The following is a 22,892-nucleotide window of genomic DNA, read 5'->3' on the forward strand; positions in this document are numbered from 1 at the left end:
ACTATAACATATATAGATTAGCAAGTGCTTACTAGTTTTACTTATCTTTATAGCGTACAGCTTTTTCAGAAAAAGAAGAAAAAAATAAAGAATAATTAAAGAAAAGGTTGCTGTTCCATCCCGGTTGATGTAATGGCACTCCTTTGCAGCAGCAGGCTAGTCAATGTATTTACTAAGTAGGTCTATGAATGTATTGAAGCCCCTGGCAGCAAGCTAATTCAGTATGAAATCACATGTAGCTTTTGTTAATTCACTTGTTTAATGTGTAAAATGATAATGAAAAAGTACAGTGAACTTTTATACTTAACTAAAGTTGTTTTTTTACTGTTGTTGTTGATTAATGTTTTTTATTTGTTTGTTTGTTTTTTAATCTTGCTTTCAAGTTCTGTGCTGACCTGCATTTGATATATACTTGCTAGAGCTGTTTAATTAAAGTGTTCCAAAAAAAAACAATGTAATTTAAAAAAATATTGAAATGCATATGATAGTTATAAATGATAGTTATTTATAAACCCATTTGTTACTTTGATATCACTATAATTTATTAATGACACTTAAGCTGTATAGATAAAGAACTTATTTGTTAAAGAACAATACCTAATAGTTTTAAAATTCACTCTTTTAATAAATGATACACAACTAATGTCTTTGTAAATGATTATCATAGTTTAATATTTGTCAATACATTGTTTTATCAATTTAAATTTTATAAAGTTTTCATAGTAACTATTTGTAGAAGTCTTAAACTTAAGGGATTTTATGTTGTTGTCTTTTTATAAATTTAAACATTTATACTTTTTCTTATTCTTATATTCTTTTTTTTTAGTTCTGTCTTTGTTATTTAATAGTTTGCTTACTGTTAAAATATGGTTTTATATTAGTAAATTTTAATGATTTAAAATTTCTTTTCTTAATCTTAGGTGAACAGTTAGGGAGGAAATTCTACACAATTGAGGTAAAAGTATTTTGTTTATGTTAGAAATTGGAAAGAAACAATAACTACAATACAGTTCACTAACAAGAATTCCTCTCTGTAATGAGATTTTCTTAATGGAAATAGCATTAATGGATTATTCTTAATTTATTCTTAAGCTTTTAGACATTTAGACTTTATACCACTAATTAAAATGATCATGTTTTAACTTTATGAGTTGCCTACTGCTTATTCATTTAATAATTAATTCAGAATGTCTCCATCAGAATGTCTCCATCAGAATGTCTCCGCACTTAAAGAAAAGGTTTGCCCTACCAATGCTCTCAAACAAAGTTCAGAAAAAATGTCTAATCTTCAATCAACAAAAGATGACAAAGCAGCCAAACAAATTGTATCTTGATTCATTTCCAATAAAGAATTTTTAGAAGGAACTATTCAACTTGCTAAAGCATCTTTGTAAGTATTTATAACTAATTAATTTTTACATATATATCAAGGCTCAAATAAGGTGATCTTAAATTGCAATATCTGGAAATGTTTCTGGTCTTTAAATTTGTAGCTTTTTAAAAACTAAAACTCTATTTTTATCACTTAACTTAATAGCTACTATGCAATAAAAAAATATTTATATCGACCTTGAACTATAATATAGAATCTTATTATAATTTCATACTATTACTATTATTTTTATCATTATTATTTTTATTATTATTAAAATCTATGATTTTAACTTAATTAATACTTTTATTTTATAAATCATTTGATAAAACTAGAAAAATAAAGCACACAGCAAATTACAGCATTCTAAATTCCTTTAGACTGTTATAATTTGCAGTTGTTTTTTTAATATTACATCATAATATTATTTACACGAAATAAGATATAAAATACTTTTATATCTTATTTAAATCTTATTCAACATTTTCTTATAAACTAAATGCTCTTAACTCTTTAGCAGATATGTATACAAAATTAAAGACAGGGGAGTTTAAAAATATATAAAAAACTAATTTAACATTTTTATAGTTATTTTAAAATGAAACAAAAAAATTCTAATAACTTATTTTAAAATATATATTTATTATTATTATTTTTTATTACCAATTAATTTCTAATTTAAAACATTTAAATTTTTAAATAAATAATTCCTTAAAGTTTCCCCCTAAACAAAAATCGATTTTAATGTTTCATACAATGCGCAAATAGCTTGAATATGACTTTTTAATGGTTGATTTTTTAAATTACAACACAAATTTTTAGGACCTTTAGTGATTATTATTTTTTTCTTACAAAAATACTTGATGTTTACCTGATGTTTAAACAAACAATGAATTAAAATAGGAAAGTTTTGACTGTTATTATTTTTGCAGTAGTAAATCTATAGTTTTATTTTTTCATTAATTTTTTATTAAAACTTCATTAAAACAGTGTTCACAGTTTTTAATAAACTGAGAAATTGATGACCAGAAATATCTTCAGATATCACAATTCACAATCACTTAATTCGCGCCTTGTATATTGAAACAAAGTCTTGACTATTAAGAAATAAGACTAGATTTTAGGAAGTATATTTTAGACAAGTTTCTAATCTCTTTGAAAACAAATAAATTGAAAGTTTTACACAAACTTACTAAATAAAGTTTATTATAAACATAAATATGTATGTTTTGGTTTTAAGTCAAAGTAATGCCCAGCCATCATCAAGCACTCTGAAATTGACCACTCTAGCCCTTATGAATGCGCAATTAAATACAGGCCTGTTAGCACAGGAAAATTAAATTAAATTGTCAGAACTGTTAAACCAAACATCAAGCAATAAGATGGTAGAGCCAAAGATTTACATAAATTTTTTAAGAGCAGGTCAACACTTGAGTGATTTCTTCACCTGCATTGACTTAAAAATCACAGATAGAAAAGGAGATTCAGGAGTACAGTTCAAGTTGTTGCTTTACACTGCAATGATTAATCAAGTCTTGTGAATCATGCTTTTCTATCTCTCAAAATTTCTAGTGGCTATTTTGTCAAACTAGGGATTGATGGTGGCAAAAGTTTTCTTAAGTTTAGTCTAAGCATTGTTGATACTGATTTAAGGGATGAAATCAGCTCACCGCCATAATAACAACCTCTTACTCAAAAGACTGGCAAAGACACTGGAGTCAAGAGATAAATTAATTTTTCCATATCCTAAGATTTGCGGTAGTGGTGCAGTGGTAAAGTGCTCACTTCATAAGCAAGAGGTTATGAGTTCGATTCCAACCACGTCCCTGGTAGTACCGCGCTCAACTTGTTTCTCCGTGCAGCACCCTTGTTCGTTGAGGTTTGTGTTTTGGAGTTAGAGAGTTGAGAAAGGGTTATAACCACAAGTAGCCTCCTCATCTGTAGTGGCCTTCTTGGCCTTAGGAAGGTAAATCATAAAAAAAAAAAGATTTGGCAGAAACTCACTCCAATATTGAACAAGTCTGGTCACTATTAATGATTCAAGTGCCCATTCACGTGACTCAAAATGCAACTAATACATTTAAAAAAGTGATACATTAGCATTTTAAATTGAAAGAAAATGTAACTTTGAAACTCATTTTGGAATGAGAAAAAAATGTGATTCAAAATGTGACTGTAATGTCTAAATTTTTTTTGGTGAATTCGCATTTTGAATTGAAAAGAAAACAAGCTTTAAAATGCAACAACAACATTTCAAAAAATAATAGTCGTACTATGAAAATTTTAAATTGCATGCATATCTAATTTAATTCAAGTCTGCTTCTTATTATGTTAAATAAAATTATGTAATGCACCACAGTGTATTTATTTTTTAGTACAGCATATAATTTTCATTTTAAGTATGCTACATTTTTAAATGTTTCAAAGGTTTCATTTAAATAATCAAATGGATTAAAATCTTCATAGTTCAAAATATGGTTTTATTAACAAACACTCTTTTGTAAGTAAAAAACTGTCTGGTTTTCCCGTTAAACTACTGACAGGCATTTTTGTTCAAAATTTACATTTCTACCCGTTTCCACCCCTGTCATGATATGAAAGTTGCAAATATATTTTGTGGTCTTTAAATATATTCAAGAATACACTCTTGCACACAGTGCAACATTAAATCCATGTCTTGCTAAATCTGGAAACTTGCAAACACTGGACTCAATCAAATCTAGTCTCGAGTCTTTTTGGCAATATGGTGGGGTTGTTGCTAATGCAAAGCTGTTCGGCAATGCCATTTGAAAGGCAATCATCAGCAGACTTGAAAATGTTCTGATTTTGAAAATCATTCTAACAAAGAAATTGCATCTCCTCTTAGAAAATGTCAATTATCTTTTCAAGATCCTTACAACTGGTTGGATAGAAGTTGTTAAGTGGCCAACTGCTCTCCACATTTAAATGAGTAAATATGATGGCGACCAGTTTGAGGGAAATGCAGGAAGCTTCTTAAAATATGGATGTGCTGCGCAACTTGCTGATGTAAATATGGTTTCCAACATTGTTCACATAATTTAAGAATTCAAAAACTTCAATTTAGTAGGCTTGCTTTAGATTCATTCTTCAGCCTAATTTCTCTGAAAAAATTGAAAACTTTAAAAGGTGTTACTTGATGATAAATGCTGAAAGCTTAACATCCGAAATTCACACTGTCTTCTATCACATCAAAGATTTCATCAGTAGCAAAGGATACCCCTAGAGACCCTATAGTGAATCATCAAGTTTTTAATCAACATTGGTCAAGGTATAAGGGAAACAATAATTATCCAGAAAGATTGTTGCGCTGCTTAATTAATCTGAACAGTAAGCACCTTAGAATTGTTAGCACAACTTGAGTTATTAGAGAAGTAGAAATTCATAGCTTACGGTTTATAATAAACATTTTCACCATCTTAATCCTAAAATGCTGTTTGTTTAAAAGTTATGAATTTTGATATTACATTTTAAAATAGTATTGTCATATTTTTGCTTAATTTTGAAAGTAAATTTTGAAAATATATTTTAAGGTTTCAAGAGTCAATAAAAAATTTGTTAACAGAGACATTTTTTTGTTAATTTTACCAACTGGTTGTCCGACAAGGTTTTGCTTTTTTTAGTATTTTTTGCATACTGGCAGTAGTTTATACATTAGGAAATGTTAATGTAATTAGATTATGCTAATTCAAACCATGCTTTAAATAGCAAATCAATATTTTATCCTATGGATATAATATTGGATATATAAAAATGGGACATGTACCAATATTTTAAAAATAGTGACCAAATATCACAGTAATTGTTAACATTTTGAGAACATTTAAAACAAAACAGTCATAAATCCTTAACCAGTTATCTAATTAGACTGAAATTTTGTACTGAGTTTGGTGTGGCCATAGACTACATTTGTACTAATTTGTATCAAATTATATAGAGTAGTTTTCATTCTTCAGGTGTTTTTATTGACTCACTATGAAGTTAAAATTTCATTTAATTTGAACGTTCAAAATTAAGTTTTTTTCTGCTGATTTAATTGATTTAAAAGATTCCAAATTTCAAAATATTGTGGAATACTGCTGATGTTCAATAAAAATATTGTGGAATACTGCTGATGTTCAATAAAAATATTGTGGAATACTGCTGATGTTCAATAAAAATATTGTGGAATACTGCTGATGTTCAATAAAAATATTGTGGAATACTGCTGATGTTCAATAAAAATATTGTGGAATACTGCTGATGTTCAATAAAAATATTGTGGAATACTGCTGATGTTCAATAAAAATATTGTGGAATACTGCTGATGTTCAATAAAAATATTGTGGAATACTGCTGATGTTCAATAAAAATATTGTGGAATATTGTGCTGATGTTCAATAAAAATATTGTGGAATATTGTGCTGATGTTCAATAAAAATATTGTGGAATATTGTGCTGATGTTCAATAAAAATATTGTGGAATATTGTGCTGATGTTCAATAAAAATATTGTGGAATATTGTGCTGATGTTCAATAAAAATATTGTGGAATATTGTGCTGATGTTCAATAAAAATATTGTGGAATACTGCTGATGTTCAATAAAAATATTGTGGAATATTGTGCTGATGTTCAATAAAAATGCTTATTATTATTCATATTATTTTATTCTTAATCACTATGCTACCATCTACCTCCTCAAATACTTGCTTATCAACCCCAAGAATTACTACCCCTACAACTATCTGCTGCTACAACCCTACTACTCCTACTACTCTCTGCTGTTCTTATTATATAAATACTAGCAAAGTTGATTATTTTTTATTTTAAATTTAATAAATATTTAAATCAAATTTTTTTTCAACTTTTTAAACATTTTTTAGAAAAATGGAAAGAGCTAAAATTAAAAAAGAAGCTGTAAGAAGCTGTAAGACTGATCAATTATAAACCAAGAAGGTTTTACCATATTGAAACTTAATGACGCTCTCTAACTAGCGGACAATAGCTGATTCATGGCAATCAAGACTAGTTATTTAGTTTAGTTTGTACTAACAAGGTTCTAACCATAATGCCAGGTTTATGTGTGACAGCATCTATGTGGACATTACGCCTCCAAATATTAACTGTGTAATGATCAAAAAAGTCTAGTCTCCGAGACTAACTTTATTGTTGTCCTATACTTTGCTTTTTTAGCTATTTAAATCCAAAAAAGCTAAACAGGCACCAGTTGAGGCATACAAAGCTACTAAAATCATCAAAAAGGATTGGTATTATGATGTTGGTAGTGCTTTACTAAAAAGTTTTAATAAACCATGCTTGGTATCTCTTCTTAAAGTGTGCTACTATGGTGTTTGCTGATCCTGAACTTGACTGATCTACCAAAATTGCTGTAATAGGTCAGCAATTTTGAGTTCCCTATACCAAACAAGAAAGATTTAAGCTTAATATCTCCTGGTAGGATCCATCTCAAAGTCTAATAAACTTGAAGACTAATTTACAGAGAAGAGCTTGCTTTTCTTTATTCTAAACAATACCGGTAGTGCTGTCAGGGAGTGGTATCAGACTGAGGGAGACTTCCAGGAATATGCATTATATAAAGATTAGTGTAGCTTTTAAGATTAACATTGCTGTAGTTTTTAAGTTAAGTGTCACTATTGATTGTGCAGAGAGAAACATTGGACTTATCCAAGAATTTATTGATACATCCTACAATGAAGAACGACATTAGAATATATTGCTGGTTCTCCAAAAGCACAGAAAGCTACAGCATGTTAACCAAGTACAGAGTTGTTAAAAAATAATTGTAATCAAGTAACTTTATTTAAATGTGTCTTAATAAAAAACAAAATATCAACAAACAGTTTAAATTTACTGTTTCTTTAAAACCCAGTTTTTACTTGTCGCTGCTCCCAACATATTAAAAAATACTTTAGGGAGGACTCTTTATATGGTGTGTAATAGATAGAAAAGTTCAGCATGTGGAATTTTTGAAAAAAGGTAAATTTTGACTAAATTTGGATCACTAATATATATATATATATATATATATATATATATATATATATATATATATATATATATATATATATATATATATATATATATATATATATATATATATATATATATATATATATATGGTAAAAACACTTATCTAATTTTTTTTCTTCAATAAGTTGTTTCTCTATTAGTAGGTTGTTGAAGAAAAAAACTAGATAAGTGTTTTTACCAATTTATTATTGCTCTGTTCTTTAAGAACATTAAGCACTCTATTTGTAGAATACACTAACATAATTTATATATATATATATATATATATATATATATATATATATATATAATATATATATATATATATATATATATATATATATATATATTAACCCTCAGAATTAGGGTCAGCATTCGGCAATTCAACCTTACTGCCAACCTAGAACTGTTTGAGGTCGGCAAATCGCTGACCTTGTTTCTATGTTTTATGGTAAAACCTTTGTATCTAATTATTTTTGCCTACTTCCAAAAGAAAAAGTCATTTGGAAAAAGCATATACTAAAATTTCATAAAATCATTTATGTTTTGAAAATGCATTCAAAATAGTTTCGATATACTACATTAATTCACTTCGTTGATAATATTAAATATGATCTAAACTATATCTATTAGTTTTTTTGCTTCACTTATTTAGATTAGTTTTATTTTACTGGTGTTAAAAATCTATTTTTCATAAATGATTGAAGTTATTATTTTACTATTATTTTAATAAAAATATAATACATCATTTTATTAATAGTATAATAATATATACATTTTTTTATTCAACTGTACTTTTCACTTTGTTTTTCTTTTATTTAAATCTTTGTATTACAACTTCAAATAACAAAATTTTTTGTACAACAATTTCAAATAATAACAAAATAATATTAAGAAGGCAACCGTTTTATGAAACACTACTATAAAAACTGCCAATGTTAATTAGCAATTAACAATAATGTTGTTTACTCTCGTGCACAGGTGTTTAAACCGAATACTTAAAACTAAGAAGACAATGTATATATATATATATATACATATATATATATATATATATATATATATATATATATATATATATAAATGCATATATATATATATATTTTGTTTTTTGAAACACATTTTTAAAACATGCGCGGAGTGTTGCTACATCGACTATCTTATAGCCTGCTGCTACAAGGGAGTGTTGCTACATCAACTATCTTATAGCCTGCTGCTACAAAGAAGTGCTGCTACATCGACTGAGGGTTTGGTTCGGGCAAGCAATCTATCATTAAAAAGAAAAACTTTATTCAAGTTTTTAAACTTTTTCTGGCCTTGTTTATTAAAGTTCTCTAAAACGACAGTTTAGTGAAGAAACTTCTTCGACTACCATGCAAGACTATCTATATATATATATATATATATATATATATATATATATATATATATATATATATATATATATATATATATATATATATATATATATATAATATATATATATATATATATATATATATATATATTAGGTATAAATATAATAATAATAACAATAAAATAAGTATAATAATAACAATAACAAGAAATACCTCACAAGAAACAAGTGATGGTAAAAAGTTGTCTTTTAAAAATGAATTTCCGTAATTCTCAATTAAGCCAGCTACCATACTAAAAAAATAAAAAATTTAGTTTGTTAATAACAACACTGAAACATAAATAAATAAACTTTATTCACTGAAACAAAAACAAATAAACTTTAAGCCATTCATCTTTTCGAATTTTATTTTGGAAAGATCTGGGAAGCATTCACAAATAAACCATGCTATCAAGCATATCAAAATAAACTAAAAAATTGTATTTTTACTAATTTTTATAACAGTTGACAACTAATAAATAGGATAGTCTAAATTCAACATAATCATTGTCAATGCATCTTCAATCTTCTAAATTTAGAATCAAATATAGCCTCATAGAATCAAATGTAAAGCTCATACAGCTCTGTATGAGCTTTATCTCTAGATAATCTAGATATCTCTAGATAATCTCAATCTTTATCTATAATCTTATCTCTAGATAATCTAGATATTTTTAGATAAGCTCAGTCTATACATAGTTATTAAGAAATGGTTAATATTAAAAAAATACTCATTTATGTTTATATTATAGCGTATATAGATATGTATTTGCCAACTTTATTTTTTATATCCATACAAATTTTTTTGCAAAAAGAAGAAAAAAACTTATTGTTGCCCAACCCATTTAATTGCTTAGTGTACTTTAATTTTTTACCAAAAAATGTCAACATTAACATGTGATAACTAAAAATCTGGACAAAATTAGAAATGGTATAACTTTTTAACGGAGTCATCTTTTTTAACAATTTAAAAAATAAAATAACAAAAAAACATCTAAATAACAAAAATAAATAGATTTATAAGTTTTTCATGCCATGATGACGAATAGTGTCTACTCTTGTAAATGTGGCGGCAGCGAGCCGATGTACACATTCTATGTCGATTCTTTTAATTGAAATCTCTATCCGCTTTTTAAGTTTGCCTAGATTTTCAGCTTGCCAGTTTTTGTTGTATACTAATCTCTTAAGTTCAGTCCAAAAATTTTTAATTGGACGTAATTCTGGCACATTAGCAGGATTATTCTCTTTTGGTACAAATTCAATATTTTTTGCTTTAAGATAACTTTGTACTTTACATGAATAATCCGATGAAGCTAGATCCAAAAAACAATATTGTCATTTTTATGATGTTTTTCAATGAATTTCTCCACTTTAACAAGATATTTTGAAATATACACATCTTCATTGACTGCTTGGTCTGACAGAGCAATGTACTGCTGAGAGATTCCCTTTGTAGAGAATGCAATCCAAACAAGTAATTTTGGCTCAAATTCGTCTTTTCTTTTTAACCTTACATCATTTGATGCTGCATTTATGTGAGAAGAGGAAAATCTAACATTTCCAGAAATATTAGTGTTGTTCAAATAAAAATACAATTCATCGTCAATAATAAAAATTTTTTTCTGAAAAATGAAACCAACCTGCGGCACTTTGAACGAACAGCTGCTTTTTGAGCCGATGTTCTTTTTGGTGTTTTAGTTTTTTTGCGATAACGAATGCTTGATTTTTGGTGAATAATTTTGCATATGTACGGTTGTGATACATGAAATCGTTTTGCAAGACCACGCTGTAAAATACGAACCTTTTGATCAATCGATTTTTTAAGGCGCTTTATCTCTTTTGCAGGTACCTTTATTGTTTTACGACCACCTTCAACTTTTCTTTCTGGTTCCATATTGTTCCCCTTTCCTTTTAAGTATATTATAAATAGTAGATTTTGGTATAATCTCCATTCGAAAATGATTTACAATAAAGTTTTTGTTGTCATCCTGATACAAATACAAAAATGCGTATACTCGTTTTCTAAGGGAGTCTTCGTTATAAGCTTTTTTTTTCATTTTTAGTTATTCCCAAATAAATTATTTTTTAATAATACATTTAAAAAATTAAATTTGCAACAAAATAGAAGTGATTGCAATTATATGAAATTTTTCATTTGTATTTTTATATTTACACAAACTTTGTCCAGATTTTTAGTAATCACATGTTATTTTGTTATTTTTTAATATAGAAGTTAATATAAAAGACCAGAAAAAGTGTAAAAACTTGAAAAGATTTTTTTTAATTGATAGACTGCCTCACAGTGGGCCAGAAGGTGGAAATAAGTGATTTATAAAAAATTTTTGATACAGTCTAGGATACATCATTAAAAAGCTTATTTACCAAGATTTTCAAAAATCTATATGATATGTTCATACATATTCTAATAACATTAATCAACAATAATACAAGACAATTATGTGCAGTTTGAAAAAAATACCAAATAATAAATTAAATTTTAAAATTAGTTGTCAAGACAATATCTTGTTGTGTTTTTAAATTAACTGCATTTGCACTTTAGTTTAATTATTTTAGAACTATTCTTTTACTTTCAAACGAGCTATAACAACACTATATTGCAGGTAATTGTAATGTTAAAAAAGTAAAACAATGATGTGATAAATTGTACCCATTTATATTCATTTTTACTAAGTAATTTGGATTATATATTTTGCTCCAAAGTTCTCCAATGTTTTGACACATGCGATACATAGTTTAATATGTGTATAATGACATAGAACTTGAGGTAGCTTCAGCACATGTCAGCTGTGTCTTTATTAATAGATTGTGTATGGCCTGTTATAACCCATAATTTGTATCACAGTAAAAACAAATTTGCATAAATAATTATTTGTTTGATAATAGAGCCAATAAACAAACATGACAAATACACACTACTATATGAATGAATGGCTTCGCTAACCTTATATATATCATCTTTCTTATATGATTATATTGTTGCTATTGTTGTTATTTAAATTAAATAATTTTTTTTTTGTACTTGTAGGCTGAAAATGAAATATTTTGACATCTATTCATTCATTATGCATAAACCTAATAATCTACAAATATCTGACTCTGGTATTGTCGAAAAAACTATTGATGCTATGAATTTGGATTGCAACAAGGAGCAATTACAAATTATAATAATGCATCTACAAGATAGGTGGACAAGTCATATAGCAGCATGGCTCAATTTGAAGAAAAGAATAAAAAATGGCTGCTAAGTCATGTTCCTGAAGATTTAAATGGAACACCAATATCTATTGGAAGACCAATCAAGGCAAACTTTGATGACTACTCCACTAAGACCAAAAAACATAAAGTTAGTCACTTAACTGAAATGTATTCTGCTTCTGCGTTACAATTTGCTTCAGAAATTATACAGAGAAAAAAAACCCAATTGAAAAAACCTCAAAAAAAGATAGTAAAATGTCTAAAGATGAAGCTCTCTGTTTTTTTTCAGATGCTAGATTGACAAAAGCTTCCTATCAACTTATTTGAAATCAAGCAATTGAAAAGGGAGTTGATATATATATCCTCCATATAATGATGTTCGGGATGCAAAGCTGTTATGCTATCCAGCGGATATATCTGTCTCAGACTTTTCAGCTGAAATAAAACTGCAAGATTTGGTGGATCATACAGCAAATAGAATATGCAAGGCACAGAATGATGTCCTTAGCACTAAAGGCACTCCAGATAGACTTTCTCTGAGATACAAAATAGGCTTTGATGGTGCAACAGGACAGTCCATATATAAACAAATATCGCAAGGAACAGTAACAAGAAATTTAAACAATGAGTAGGCACTTTTTATTACTTGTCTAGTGCCATTGGACTTGTGTGGTTTTTAAAATGGAAAACAGTATCCAGCTTGGCAAAATCCATGACCATCGTCAATAATGTACTGTAGACCTCTGCATTTTGAATTTGGATAAGAAACGGCAGCAGTTTCTAAATCAGAATAGGATCTCATTAGGCTTGAGATTTTAAACTTGAAAGTAGATATAAACAATAAAAACGATAAAAATACATCATAAAATACAAATTACTATGATTTATGGAAAAGTTCAAACTGCTCTTTCATATGTTACAAATTCTAGTCAATGCTGTACTATATGTGGGGCAAGTCCCAAAGCGATGAATGATATTGACAAAATGGTTTTGAAAAAGGGTATGACAGGCACACAGTGGGCCAAACAGCTGTTTTCACGGACATTGGTTCATGATTTTTGAACAGAAAATGCTATAAGGTTGATTAAAGACTTTTTGGAAAGGTTTTTATCTGTATTTTGGAAAAACTAAAAAATAACTTTGCTGCGGGATATTTTAATTACAAGGTTTGTGTTTTGGAGTTATAAAGTTGAAAGAGAGTTGTAACCATAACTAAAGTAGCCTTGTTGATTGCAGTGGCCTTCAAGGCCTTAGGAAGATGAATTGAAATAAAGAAATATATATAGAGAAATATAGAAATAGACTTGATAATTAGCTATACTTGAACACATAAACTAAGGCTGAACTATTTGCAAAGAAATTCTTTTCCAATTTGACTCTCAAATCTTTGATGAATGGCAACCCTCTCACTGAGTCCTTCTTGGATTATCATTTACTACTGACCTTTCATAGAAACCATATATACAATCGATTGCTAAATTAGCATCTGCTAAAGTTGCTTCTCTTTATCATGCTCACCATTTTCTCTTTCTTGAATTTATTCTCTACAAATCTCTTTCGCCCCTGTATGGAATACTGTTGTCATATTTGGGCTGGTTCTTCTAATGATGCTCTTTCTCTTCTAGACAAGGTCCAAAAATGCACTGTAAACCTTGTTGGACCCAGTCTATCTGCTAAGCTTGAGCCTTTTTCCCATCATCGTAAAGTTGCATCTCTTTCTCTTTTCTACAAATACTATCATGGTTGCTGCTTTTATTTCTAGTTCCTTCAACCAAAACTCATTCTCGCTTGACTTGTCATTCATCAAAGTCTCATTATTTTACTGTATCTGTCCCTGCATGCTCCAAAAACTTTTATTCCCCTAGCTTTTTTCCCCGCACTTAAACCCTTCAGAACTCTGCCCCATCTTCATGTTTTCCTGACTCATACAATCTTCAACTTTTCAAGTCTTCTGTCAACGTTTTCTTTGCTTTATAACTCTATTCTTTTTTTGTAGCAACTCCCAACTTGATAGTGGTTGTTTGCAACATTGTTGGGAGTAAATAAGAATAAAAAAATATATATATAACAATGCTTAAATAGGTTACTTTTAAAGCTTTTGCCTGTAAACAAAGTCAAAATAAAAATTTATCAAAAAAAATCTAAGCAATGCATAAAGTTTAGTTAATAATGCAGGATAAAAATATTAAAATGCCATCGGTTGGAAAATTGTTGAATTAATAAAAAAGGCTGATACCGATACCGATTCCAATTGTGCAAAAAGTGGCCGATTAAGGCGATGCCAATTAATCGGTACATCACTAATTAGCACTACTTATAGTGACATTTTTTCTTATATAATGCCAAAAATGACTTTTATGTATCATTTATACTTATTACATATCTTTTGCAACGAATTTACGTTATTTAAACTAGTATATTTCCTGAACAAATTACGCTTTTGAATTAATTTTTTTTTTTAATGAACTGGTAATTTATTTGGCTTTCAATAATAACTAACTTAAATTTATTTTGGTAACATTAATTTTTGAGCAATGTCCACTGTTTGGTCCACTGTGAGGTAGTTATTCATTTGGTTTATCATCCTTACATGCTTGGATATGTTTTTTTGAATATTTATTACATATTGGATATAAAATGACTATGAAAAAGTGGCAGGCAAGAACAGTTGAAGATAAATCTACAGTGAAGGACCTGAAGCAACAAATTCAAAATAGATTTAAAGATGAAATGGGCTTGATAGTTGATGTTCCGAAATCTGGTGGTAGTGGAACATCAAATGATGGAAATACGGCTTGAAGAGCATTTCAAAATGCAGAAATTTTATATATTGATGTTGAAGTGATTCTAAATTTGCATGTTATATTGGCAACAATTTCATGTGGTTTAGACATTGACACTGGTAAATTTGAGACTTTCTGTTTAAAAACAGCTCGACTTTATGTTCATCATTATCCTTGGTACTATATGCCACAATCTATACACAAAATTTTAATCCATAGTTCTGAAATTATTAAAACTTTACCATTACCCATTAGTATTTATTCTGAAAAAGCTCAAGAAGCATGCAATAAAGACTTTCAAAACTATTGTGAACATTTTGCAAGAAAACCATCTTGTGAGAAAACTAACCAAGATTTGTTAAATTGACTACTCTGTACGTCTGATCCATTTATTGCATCTATGAGAAAGACAGCAGGAGGTGACACCAAAACAAAAAAGTTACCAGCTGGAGTTATTGACTTATTGAGGTCATCCACAGATATTAGTTTATAAATGTGTCTTTTGTATCTTTATAATTTTGGAAACTGTGTGTACCTATATGAAAGTGTGACTGTAAATTAAAACAAATAGTAATGATAAATTATATTAGAATCATCAAATTAGTTTATATACCAAGTTTAGAAACATTTGGCTAAAATTAATCCATTGGAACTAAGCATAAATGTGTTGCTATGCAACTGGGATTGTCATGGCAATCATACAAAAAAATAACCATGCTCATTCAAATTATAATCATCCAATTACTTTATAAACTAAATTTTGAGGTCTATGGATGATAGGAAAAAAAGTTATGGCTTTTCAAAAATATGGGATTCTGGCCCACTGTGTGCCTGCCCAAAGCAAAACCATCAGTTGATGTATATACACATACACTCCATGCATGTTCTCTAATTATACATTAAACACAAAACCATCAGTTGATGTATATACACATACACTCCATGCATGTTCTCTAAGTATACTTTAAACACAAAAAGCAGTTAAGAGCAAAATAAATTTGAAATATTCAAAAAAAATTTAGTGTTATGTATTTCAAATTTAAATGAACAAATTCTTATAACTGTTTAAAAAAGATTTTATTTAAGTTATTAAAAATGTGTGTATCTATTATTTTCACTTTAATTAAGTATTAAATTTTTTAACTTAGTGTATAAAATACGTAAATATATAAATATTGCATAAAAGTTCTTTTGTTTCTATAATAAATAGGATAGATTAAAGTTAATATTTTATTTTTAAAAAGTTCTCAATTGAAAGTATAAAACTAAAAATTTGAATAGCTTCTTAAAAACTTTTAAAGCTCTATAGTTCTTGGTAGTTTTTTTTTAAATTTTTTTAATATGGTTTTTTTTTAATTAGAACATTAAAAAAGAATCTTCAATAGCAAACTATATTACCTTTAAGACACTTAAAAATACATAATAACCAATAAAGAACATTTAGCTTTTTTTAATGCTTTTATTGAAAATAATGTAATACTTCTTAAAGCGATTTATTAACTTAAATACGCTAGATATTTTTTACTATTTTTATTTTATTCGTGTAAACTGAGTTACACTGGTGTTTTTTAAAAAAATTATTTAGAAGAAAGGAAAAAGTTTAAAAAACTTTTTTAAATTGATAGATTGCCTACTCTAACCAAAACACTCAGTCAAGAGTGTAACAGCACTTCTTGTATGTTCTACCTAATTTGTCATTCAACGTAGCAGCATTACTTGCACGTTTATCTATTTGTCAGTCGATGTAGCAGCACTCTTTGCATGTTCTACCTATTTGTCTATCTATGTATGTAAACAACAAAAAAATAAAAATGTTCAGAATGTTTCTTTTTAATTAAAACATAAATGGAATATTATATTGTTATAATTAATGCAATGTTTTAAAAACATTCTGAATGTTTTTAAAAACATTCCACCCTATTAATTTTCGCTTTTTAAATTTAATGGTTTTGACATAAAGTGTACTTAATTTTGCCTTCTTTAAGCACAGAGTCATTAAGAGCTACTTTTTACCACAAACAATAAATTTAAATGTTAAACTATAGGAACATATATAGACTTTGATAAGAAGCATTACGCCATTTGAATTTTTCATATGAAATTTCACTTACGCATATGCAATTTCACCTACACATTAAGCCATTTACATTAAGCCAAAACTATTTTCAATTTATAAACAGTCTTATATAATAGTTTATGTAAAAAATCTTATATTGACAAATGTTATATTGACATTATATTATTAGGCAGTAATTGATTGTTGTAAAAAAAAATTTCCCTGCAATTGTTAAACTATTTTTTTTTAAGATAAAAAAGCAGATAATTAAAAAAAAAAAACTTTTTTCTGCTATCTGTTTTTAAAAAATTTTTAATTTAAATTTATTTTATTATATTAAAATTAAATTTATTATTAAATATTAAAAAATTTAAACTTATTTTATTAAATTTAACTTAAATTTTTTTTAAATTTAAAATGCAATTTTAAATTTAAAACGCAATTATTTTTTTTATGTTAAAGAAAAGAAAATTGTTTTTAATAAATTCAATTCAAATTACTTTTTTATGCTCGTTTTATATTCAACTATTTTTTTATTTATTTATAGCTTCAAATAAATATTTTTTTTGATCCTGTTACAAAAGTGCTATTATACAAAAGCACTTTTTTTTTTTTTTAAACATCTTCGCTTCCAACAAGGCTGCAAGCAGCCACTAATTAAAGTTGGAAGTTACTGAAAGAGAAAAGGTAAAGATTGTAGAGCAAGATAACGATTGACGGACGATTTAAAAGATTGCAAATTATATGAATCAGGAAAGCAAGATGAAGGAAGCGAATTCCAAAAAACTGATGTTCGAGGAAAAAAACTAGACGAATAAGCGTTTTTGGAGCACTTAGGAACAGTCACAGAAAAAGGATGATACTTAATTGAATGACGAGTAACACGAGAATGAATTTTAGTAGATGGCACAAGAGACGCTAGCTCTTTAGAGCAGTGCCTATTATAGTATTTGTAGAAAAGAGAAAGAGAAACAACATTATGACGATGTGATAATGGTATGAGGTTGGCTGCAAGAGCAGGTCCAACTATGTTTACAATGGGTTTTTGCACCTTGTCTAAAAGAGAAAGGGCATCATTAGAAGATCCGCCCCAGATATGGCAACAGTATTCCATACAAGGCCGGAATAGAATCCGAAGTAAGAAAGTGACAAGCTCGATAAAGAGATGCAACCTTAGCAGATGCTAATTTTGCAACTGATTTGATATATGGTTTCCAAGAAAGATTGGAAGTAAGAGTTAATCCTAGAAGATAAAGAATAGGTGACTCATCGAGTACATCACCATTCATAAATATAGGAAGATCTAAATTATTGGGATAACGATTGGCTGAAAAAAATTGAGTTTTATCTGAATTAAAGTTCACCAGCCACTATGAGCCCCATGCTGTAGCAGAAGTGAGATCCTTTTCAAGCTCAAATGCCCCCTCCAAGCAATCAGAGGGTGTTGCTTAATGCACTTTATAAACTTTATATAAATGCATTCTCAGATAAACCATAATGAAGCCTGTAGGAAAAAATTTTTTAGAGAATTTCTTTAGTAAACTTTATAATACAAATTTTATGAAAATATGATTTTTTTTAGTTTTGAAATTGTTTTTAGCCAAAATTTTTCAATTATCATTAATTTTTTAGATTGATCATAGAACGAATGTTGATTAGAAATGATTAACTAGTTTATGCGAAGATTTTGTTAAAGCCAAAACTACATTTACTTGCGTTAAACTTTTCTGCTACACAACAAAATCCGTGCCGTTTTCAACTTGTTTCTCTGTGCAGTGGCCTTGTTCGCCAAGGTTCTTGTTTCAGAGTTATAGAGTTGAGAGAGGGTTGCAACCACAACTAAAGTAGCCTTTTCAACTGTAGTGGCCTTCATGGCCTTGGAGAGGTGAATTGAAACAAATAAATAAATATATATATATATTAATTAAAAAAAACAATTATCTAAATTTTTTCTTCATCAAATTGTTTCACCATGAGAAAAAAAAAAAAGAAAAATTTCAAAAACATTGACTTCCAAATTGAAATAATGTCAAATTTAACCTCTTGGGAAATTCTTATAGGCATTATAAAAAACCTAAAGATAAATTATTCTATAATAATATAAATTCAAATCATCACCCTCAAATTTTAAAACAAATTCCTATTTCAATTAACAATAGACTAAATTACAACTCTTCTAATGAAAATATATTTAACTCTTCTAAACGCATAAGATGCTCTTAAAATAAGCGGATTTAAAAATTTCGAGCTAAGATTTAAAACAAAAATTGCATAAAAAGCGAAATAGAAATAGAAATAGAATTTTGTTCAATCAGCAATACAGCTGATATAGAGCAATACAATGTTTAAACAAATATTGGAAAAGCATTTTTTTAATTAACAGCCAAACATTTTCCTTCCTCTAATAAATTGCAAAATAATTTTAACAGAAACACTATCAAAATAAGCTAAAGCTGTACAAAAAATATTAAAAGAATCATAAAGGGCCACAGTTTTGCATTGATTAATAAAAATGAATTTCTTAAAGAAAAAAATACTAAAAATTGTAATTGCAAGCAAATAATTTACAAATGGCAAATGCTTATCAAAAAATATTATTTACAAATTGTTTCCTCATAAAACAACCCTGATAAACCCTGATAAACCCTGATCGGCTAAACCGAGGGCGAACATTAACGTTATGCCAACCAAAAAATCATCTTACATACATACTTTATGAATGCTTCATTTTGAGGTCATGAAAAAATTTAAAGTACCGTGGAGTCTTATCTGCTGCACAGACCCATATTTTATTAGTAGAATTTTTTTTATTTTGAATTTGGACCACTTTCAGGGATTGCTCAAGTGCCTCAAAAGTCATATTTGAGACATTTAAACCCTTTTTTTAGCTTATTTTTGGCACATTTGAGCAAGTTCTAAAACTCAATAAAAATCAATTTTATTTTCTTTCCAGAGTTTCTTTGTTAAAAGAACCAAATAAAAATCCAAAGTAATTTTATTTATGGGGTATATTATGTGAATCTGTCAGCAAAATTACAAATTTTATGAGTTTAAACTTTTTAAGTTTGCCTAGGTTTTCAGCTTGCCAGTTTTTGTTGTACACTAATCTCTTAAGTTCAGACCAAAACTCTTCAATTGGAAGTAATTCTGGCACATTAGCAGGGTTATGCTCTTTGGTACAAATTCAATATTTTTTGCTTCAAGATAACTTTGTACTTTACGTGGAAAATGTGACAAAGCTAGATCAGGCCAAAAAACAATATTGTCATTTTTATGATGTTTTTCAATGAATTTCTTTAATCTAACAAGACATTTTGAAATATACACATCTTCATTGACTGCTTGGTCTGACAGAGCAATGTACTGCTGAGAGATTTCCTTTGTAGAGAATGCAATCCAAACAAGTAATTTTGGCTCTTATTTGACTTTTCTTTTTAACCTTATATCATTTGATGCTGCATTTATGTTAGAAGAGTAAAATCCACCATTTCCAGAAATGTTAGTGTTGCTCAAATAAAAATACAATTCATCGTCAATAATAACAATTTTTTTCCGAAAAATCGAAACCAACCTGCGGCACTGTGAACAAACAGCTGCTTTTTAAGCCGGTGTTTTTTTTGGTGTTTTAGTTTTTTTACGATAACGAATGCTTGTTTTTTGGTGAATAATTTTGCATATGTACGGTTGTGATACATGAAGCCGTTTTGCAAGAACACGCTGTAAAATACGAACCTTTTGATCAATCGATTTTTTAAGGCGTTTTATCTCTTTTGCAGGCAACGTTTGCTTTGCGACCACTTCCGACTTTTCTTTCTGGTCCTATATCGTTCCCCTTTCTTTTAAGTATATTACAAATAGTAGATTTTAGTATGTTCTCCATTCGAAAATGTCATTCAGATGGCAACAAAAACTTTATTCATAATAAAGTTTTTGTTGTCATAAATTATGTTTAATAATACATTTAAAGAATTAACTTTGCAACAAAATAGAAGTGATTGCAATTATATGAAAATTTTTCCTTTGTATTTTTATATTTACACAAACTTTGTCCAGATTTTTAGTTATCACATGTTATATGTTGCATAAAATATCAAGCAAACTCATACAACAAACTTCTTATTAAATTATTATTAAAAAAAAATATTTTGTCATATTTATTCATTGTTTTTTTGTCTTGCTTGGTGGTCTTGCTTTTTCCTTTATATTTGCTTTTGTAGTTGTTCAAGAATAAGAGCAAAAACTGTCTCTTCTCTTCATTTCTAGCATCATCAATGTTGTCATTTAGGAGCTTAACAGTTGTTTTTTTTTTATTCACCTTTTTATTATAGATGCCTAAATACTTCAGGATGTCCTACTGGTCTTATCACAGAGCGCCGCAGAACTTAACAGAAAGTTCACACCTACTTCTTTACTGATCTAGTAAAACTTGTTTAAAGCTGGCTTTAAACATGAATCTCTTGCTAATGACACAAGCTCGCTACAACTGCGCCATGGTTCCAGTTCTTTCAGAGCAATGATTAACAACAGCAAGATCAAAAACAGCACCCTGAAATTATAGGTAGAAGTCCTTGCAATTGCAGTATTGGGAGGCGGAGGGAAGGAGTTTAGGGTAGGGAACAAGAACCATAAATTTTCTGTGACTAATTGAACTAAGCTTGGTGGCTTCGACTGAAATTTAAAGCATTGAGGATCTCAGTGTTTGCTCTCATTTAGGCTGATGGATGTTCCCCACAGTTTTTTAGCAATTTCACCTCTTTCTTAACATTTTCATCAGCTTCCATCAACTAGGGCTAGCACAAAAAGATAAGGGTCAAGAAGCTATGTGAGTTGTTTTAATTATACTATACTATATTTACATATTTCATACTTTTTAAGTTGATATTTACCTGACATGGAGCAATAGAGGCTAGTTTAGCTTTAAGAAACCAGTAGTTTAGAAGACAGCCACAAAGGTTGCCACTTCAGTTATCTCATGTATTAATTGTTTTGTAAGATTGCCTATTGCACCCATCAAAAGCTAGAGCTTTAAGTAGTAGATACCAAAAAAAAAATTTATTATATATACTTATTTATTAAAAAGCTAAGTATTTGTTAACGTGCAACAAAGTCCTTCCTTTTGCCATAAAGTTACTCCCTACCTTTTTCCATGAAGCAAGCATGGTGAACTGCTAGGGAGTACAAAACTTGTACTTGCCCTCAGAAAGCACATAAATGTAAGCTTAACGTAGTACTTCCTTGTAACCCCACCCAAAAAAAAAAAGTAAATCAGAATATATAGTTATAATTAAATATACATATGTATGTACATTTTTGTGTAAAAAAGAGAAAAATATTAGTCTTTATTTTGCAAAAAATATACATACCTATGTATATTTAATATGTAATTTGTACTTGGCTTAAAAGTGGAAAAATATATATATATATTAGAAAAAAAAGTGTTTTACAAAAATGGTAACCAATTATATAAAACCTTACATTCTCTTCATCAAGATCATTCCATGATATTGCTAGAAATAAAAAGAAGTGACAGGTTTTGCTTTTATTCTTGCACAACTCTAAAAGCAAGTATGGAGGGAAAAGCAAGTCCGCCAAGCAAAACAAAAAAACATAAATATAACAAAATATATTTTTTTAAATAATATTAATAAGAAGTTTGTTGTATGAATTTGCTTGAGGTTTTATGCAACATATATGTGGTGCTTCTTTCAAAAAATTTTAAAAATATGTGAAAAGTTACCCTAATGTGCAATAATTAGAAAAAATCGCATAAATTTGTAATGTTGTAGACAGATTTATATATAATATTTCCCATATATAAAATTAACATGCATTTTTATTTGGTGCTTCTACCTAAGTAGAAACTCTGGAAAGAAAAAAAATTAACTTTTTTGAGTTTAAGAACTTGCTCAAACATGCCAAAAATGGACTAAAAAAAGGTTCAAAAGTCTAAAATATGATTTTTGAGGCACTCCTCAAGCCCTAAACAGTGGTCCAAAGTCAAAATAAAAAAAAATATTGAATACAAACTGTTTTTTTATTAT

General features: G+C 28.2%; 1 protein-coding gene across 1 annotated transcript in view; it reads right to left on the bottom strand.

The window, feature by feature from the left end:
• Positions 1-22,892, bottom strand: part of LOC100204837 (isobutyryl-CoA dehydrogenase, mitochondrial) — a 52,911-nt gene that overhangs the window by 13,739 nt on the left and 16,280 nt on the right. The window contains exon 5 of the mRNA XM_065813719.1: positions 8,972-9,050. Within this exon, the coding sequence (XP_065669791.1) occupies positions 8,972-9,050 (79 nt within the window). The remainder of the gene's footprint in view (positions 1-8,971; positions 9,051-22,892) is intronic.

Source organism: Hydra vulgaris, chromosome 12, assembly GCF_038396675.1.
Source record: "Hydra vulgaris chromosome 12, alternate assembly HydraT2T_AEP".
NCBI lineage: Eukaryota > Metazoa > Cnidaria > Hydrozoa > Anthoathecata > Hydridae > Hydra > Hydra vulgaris.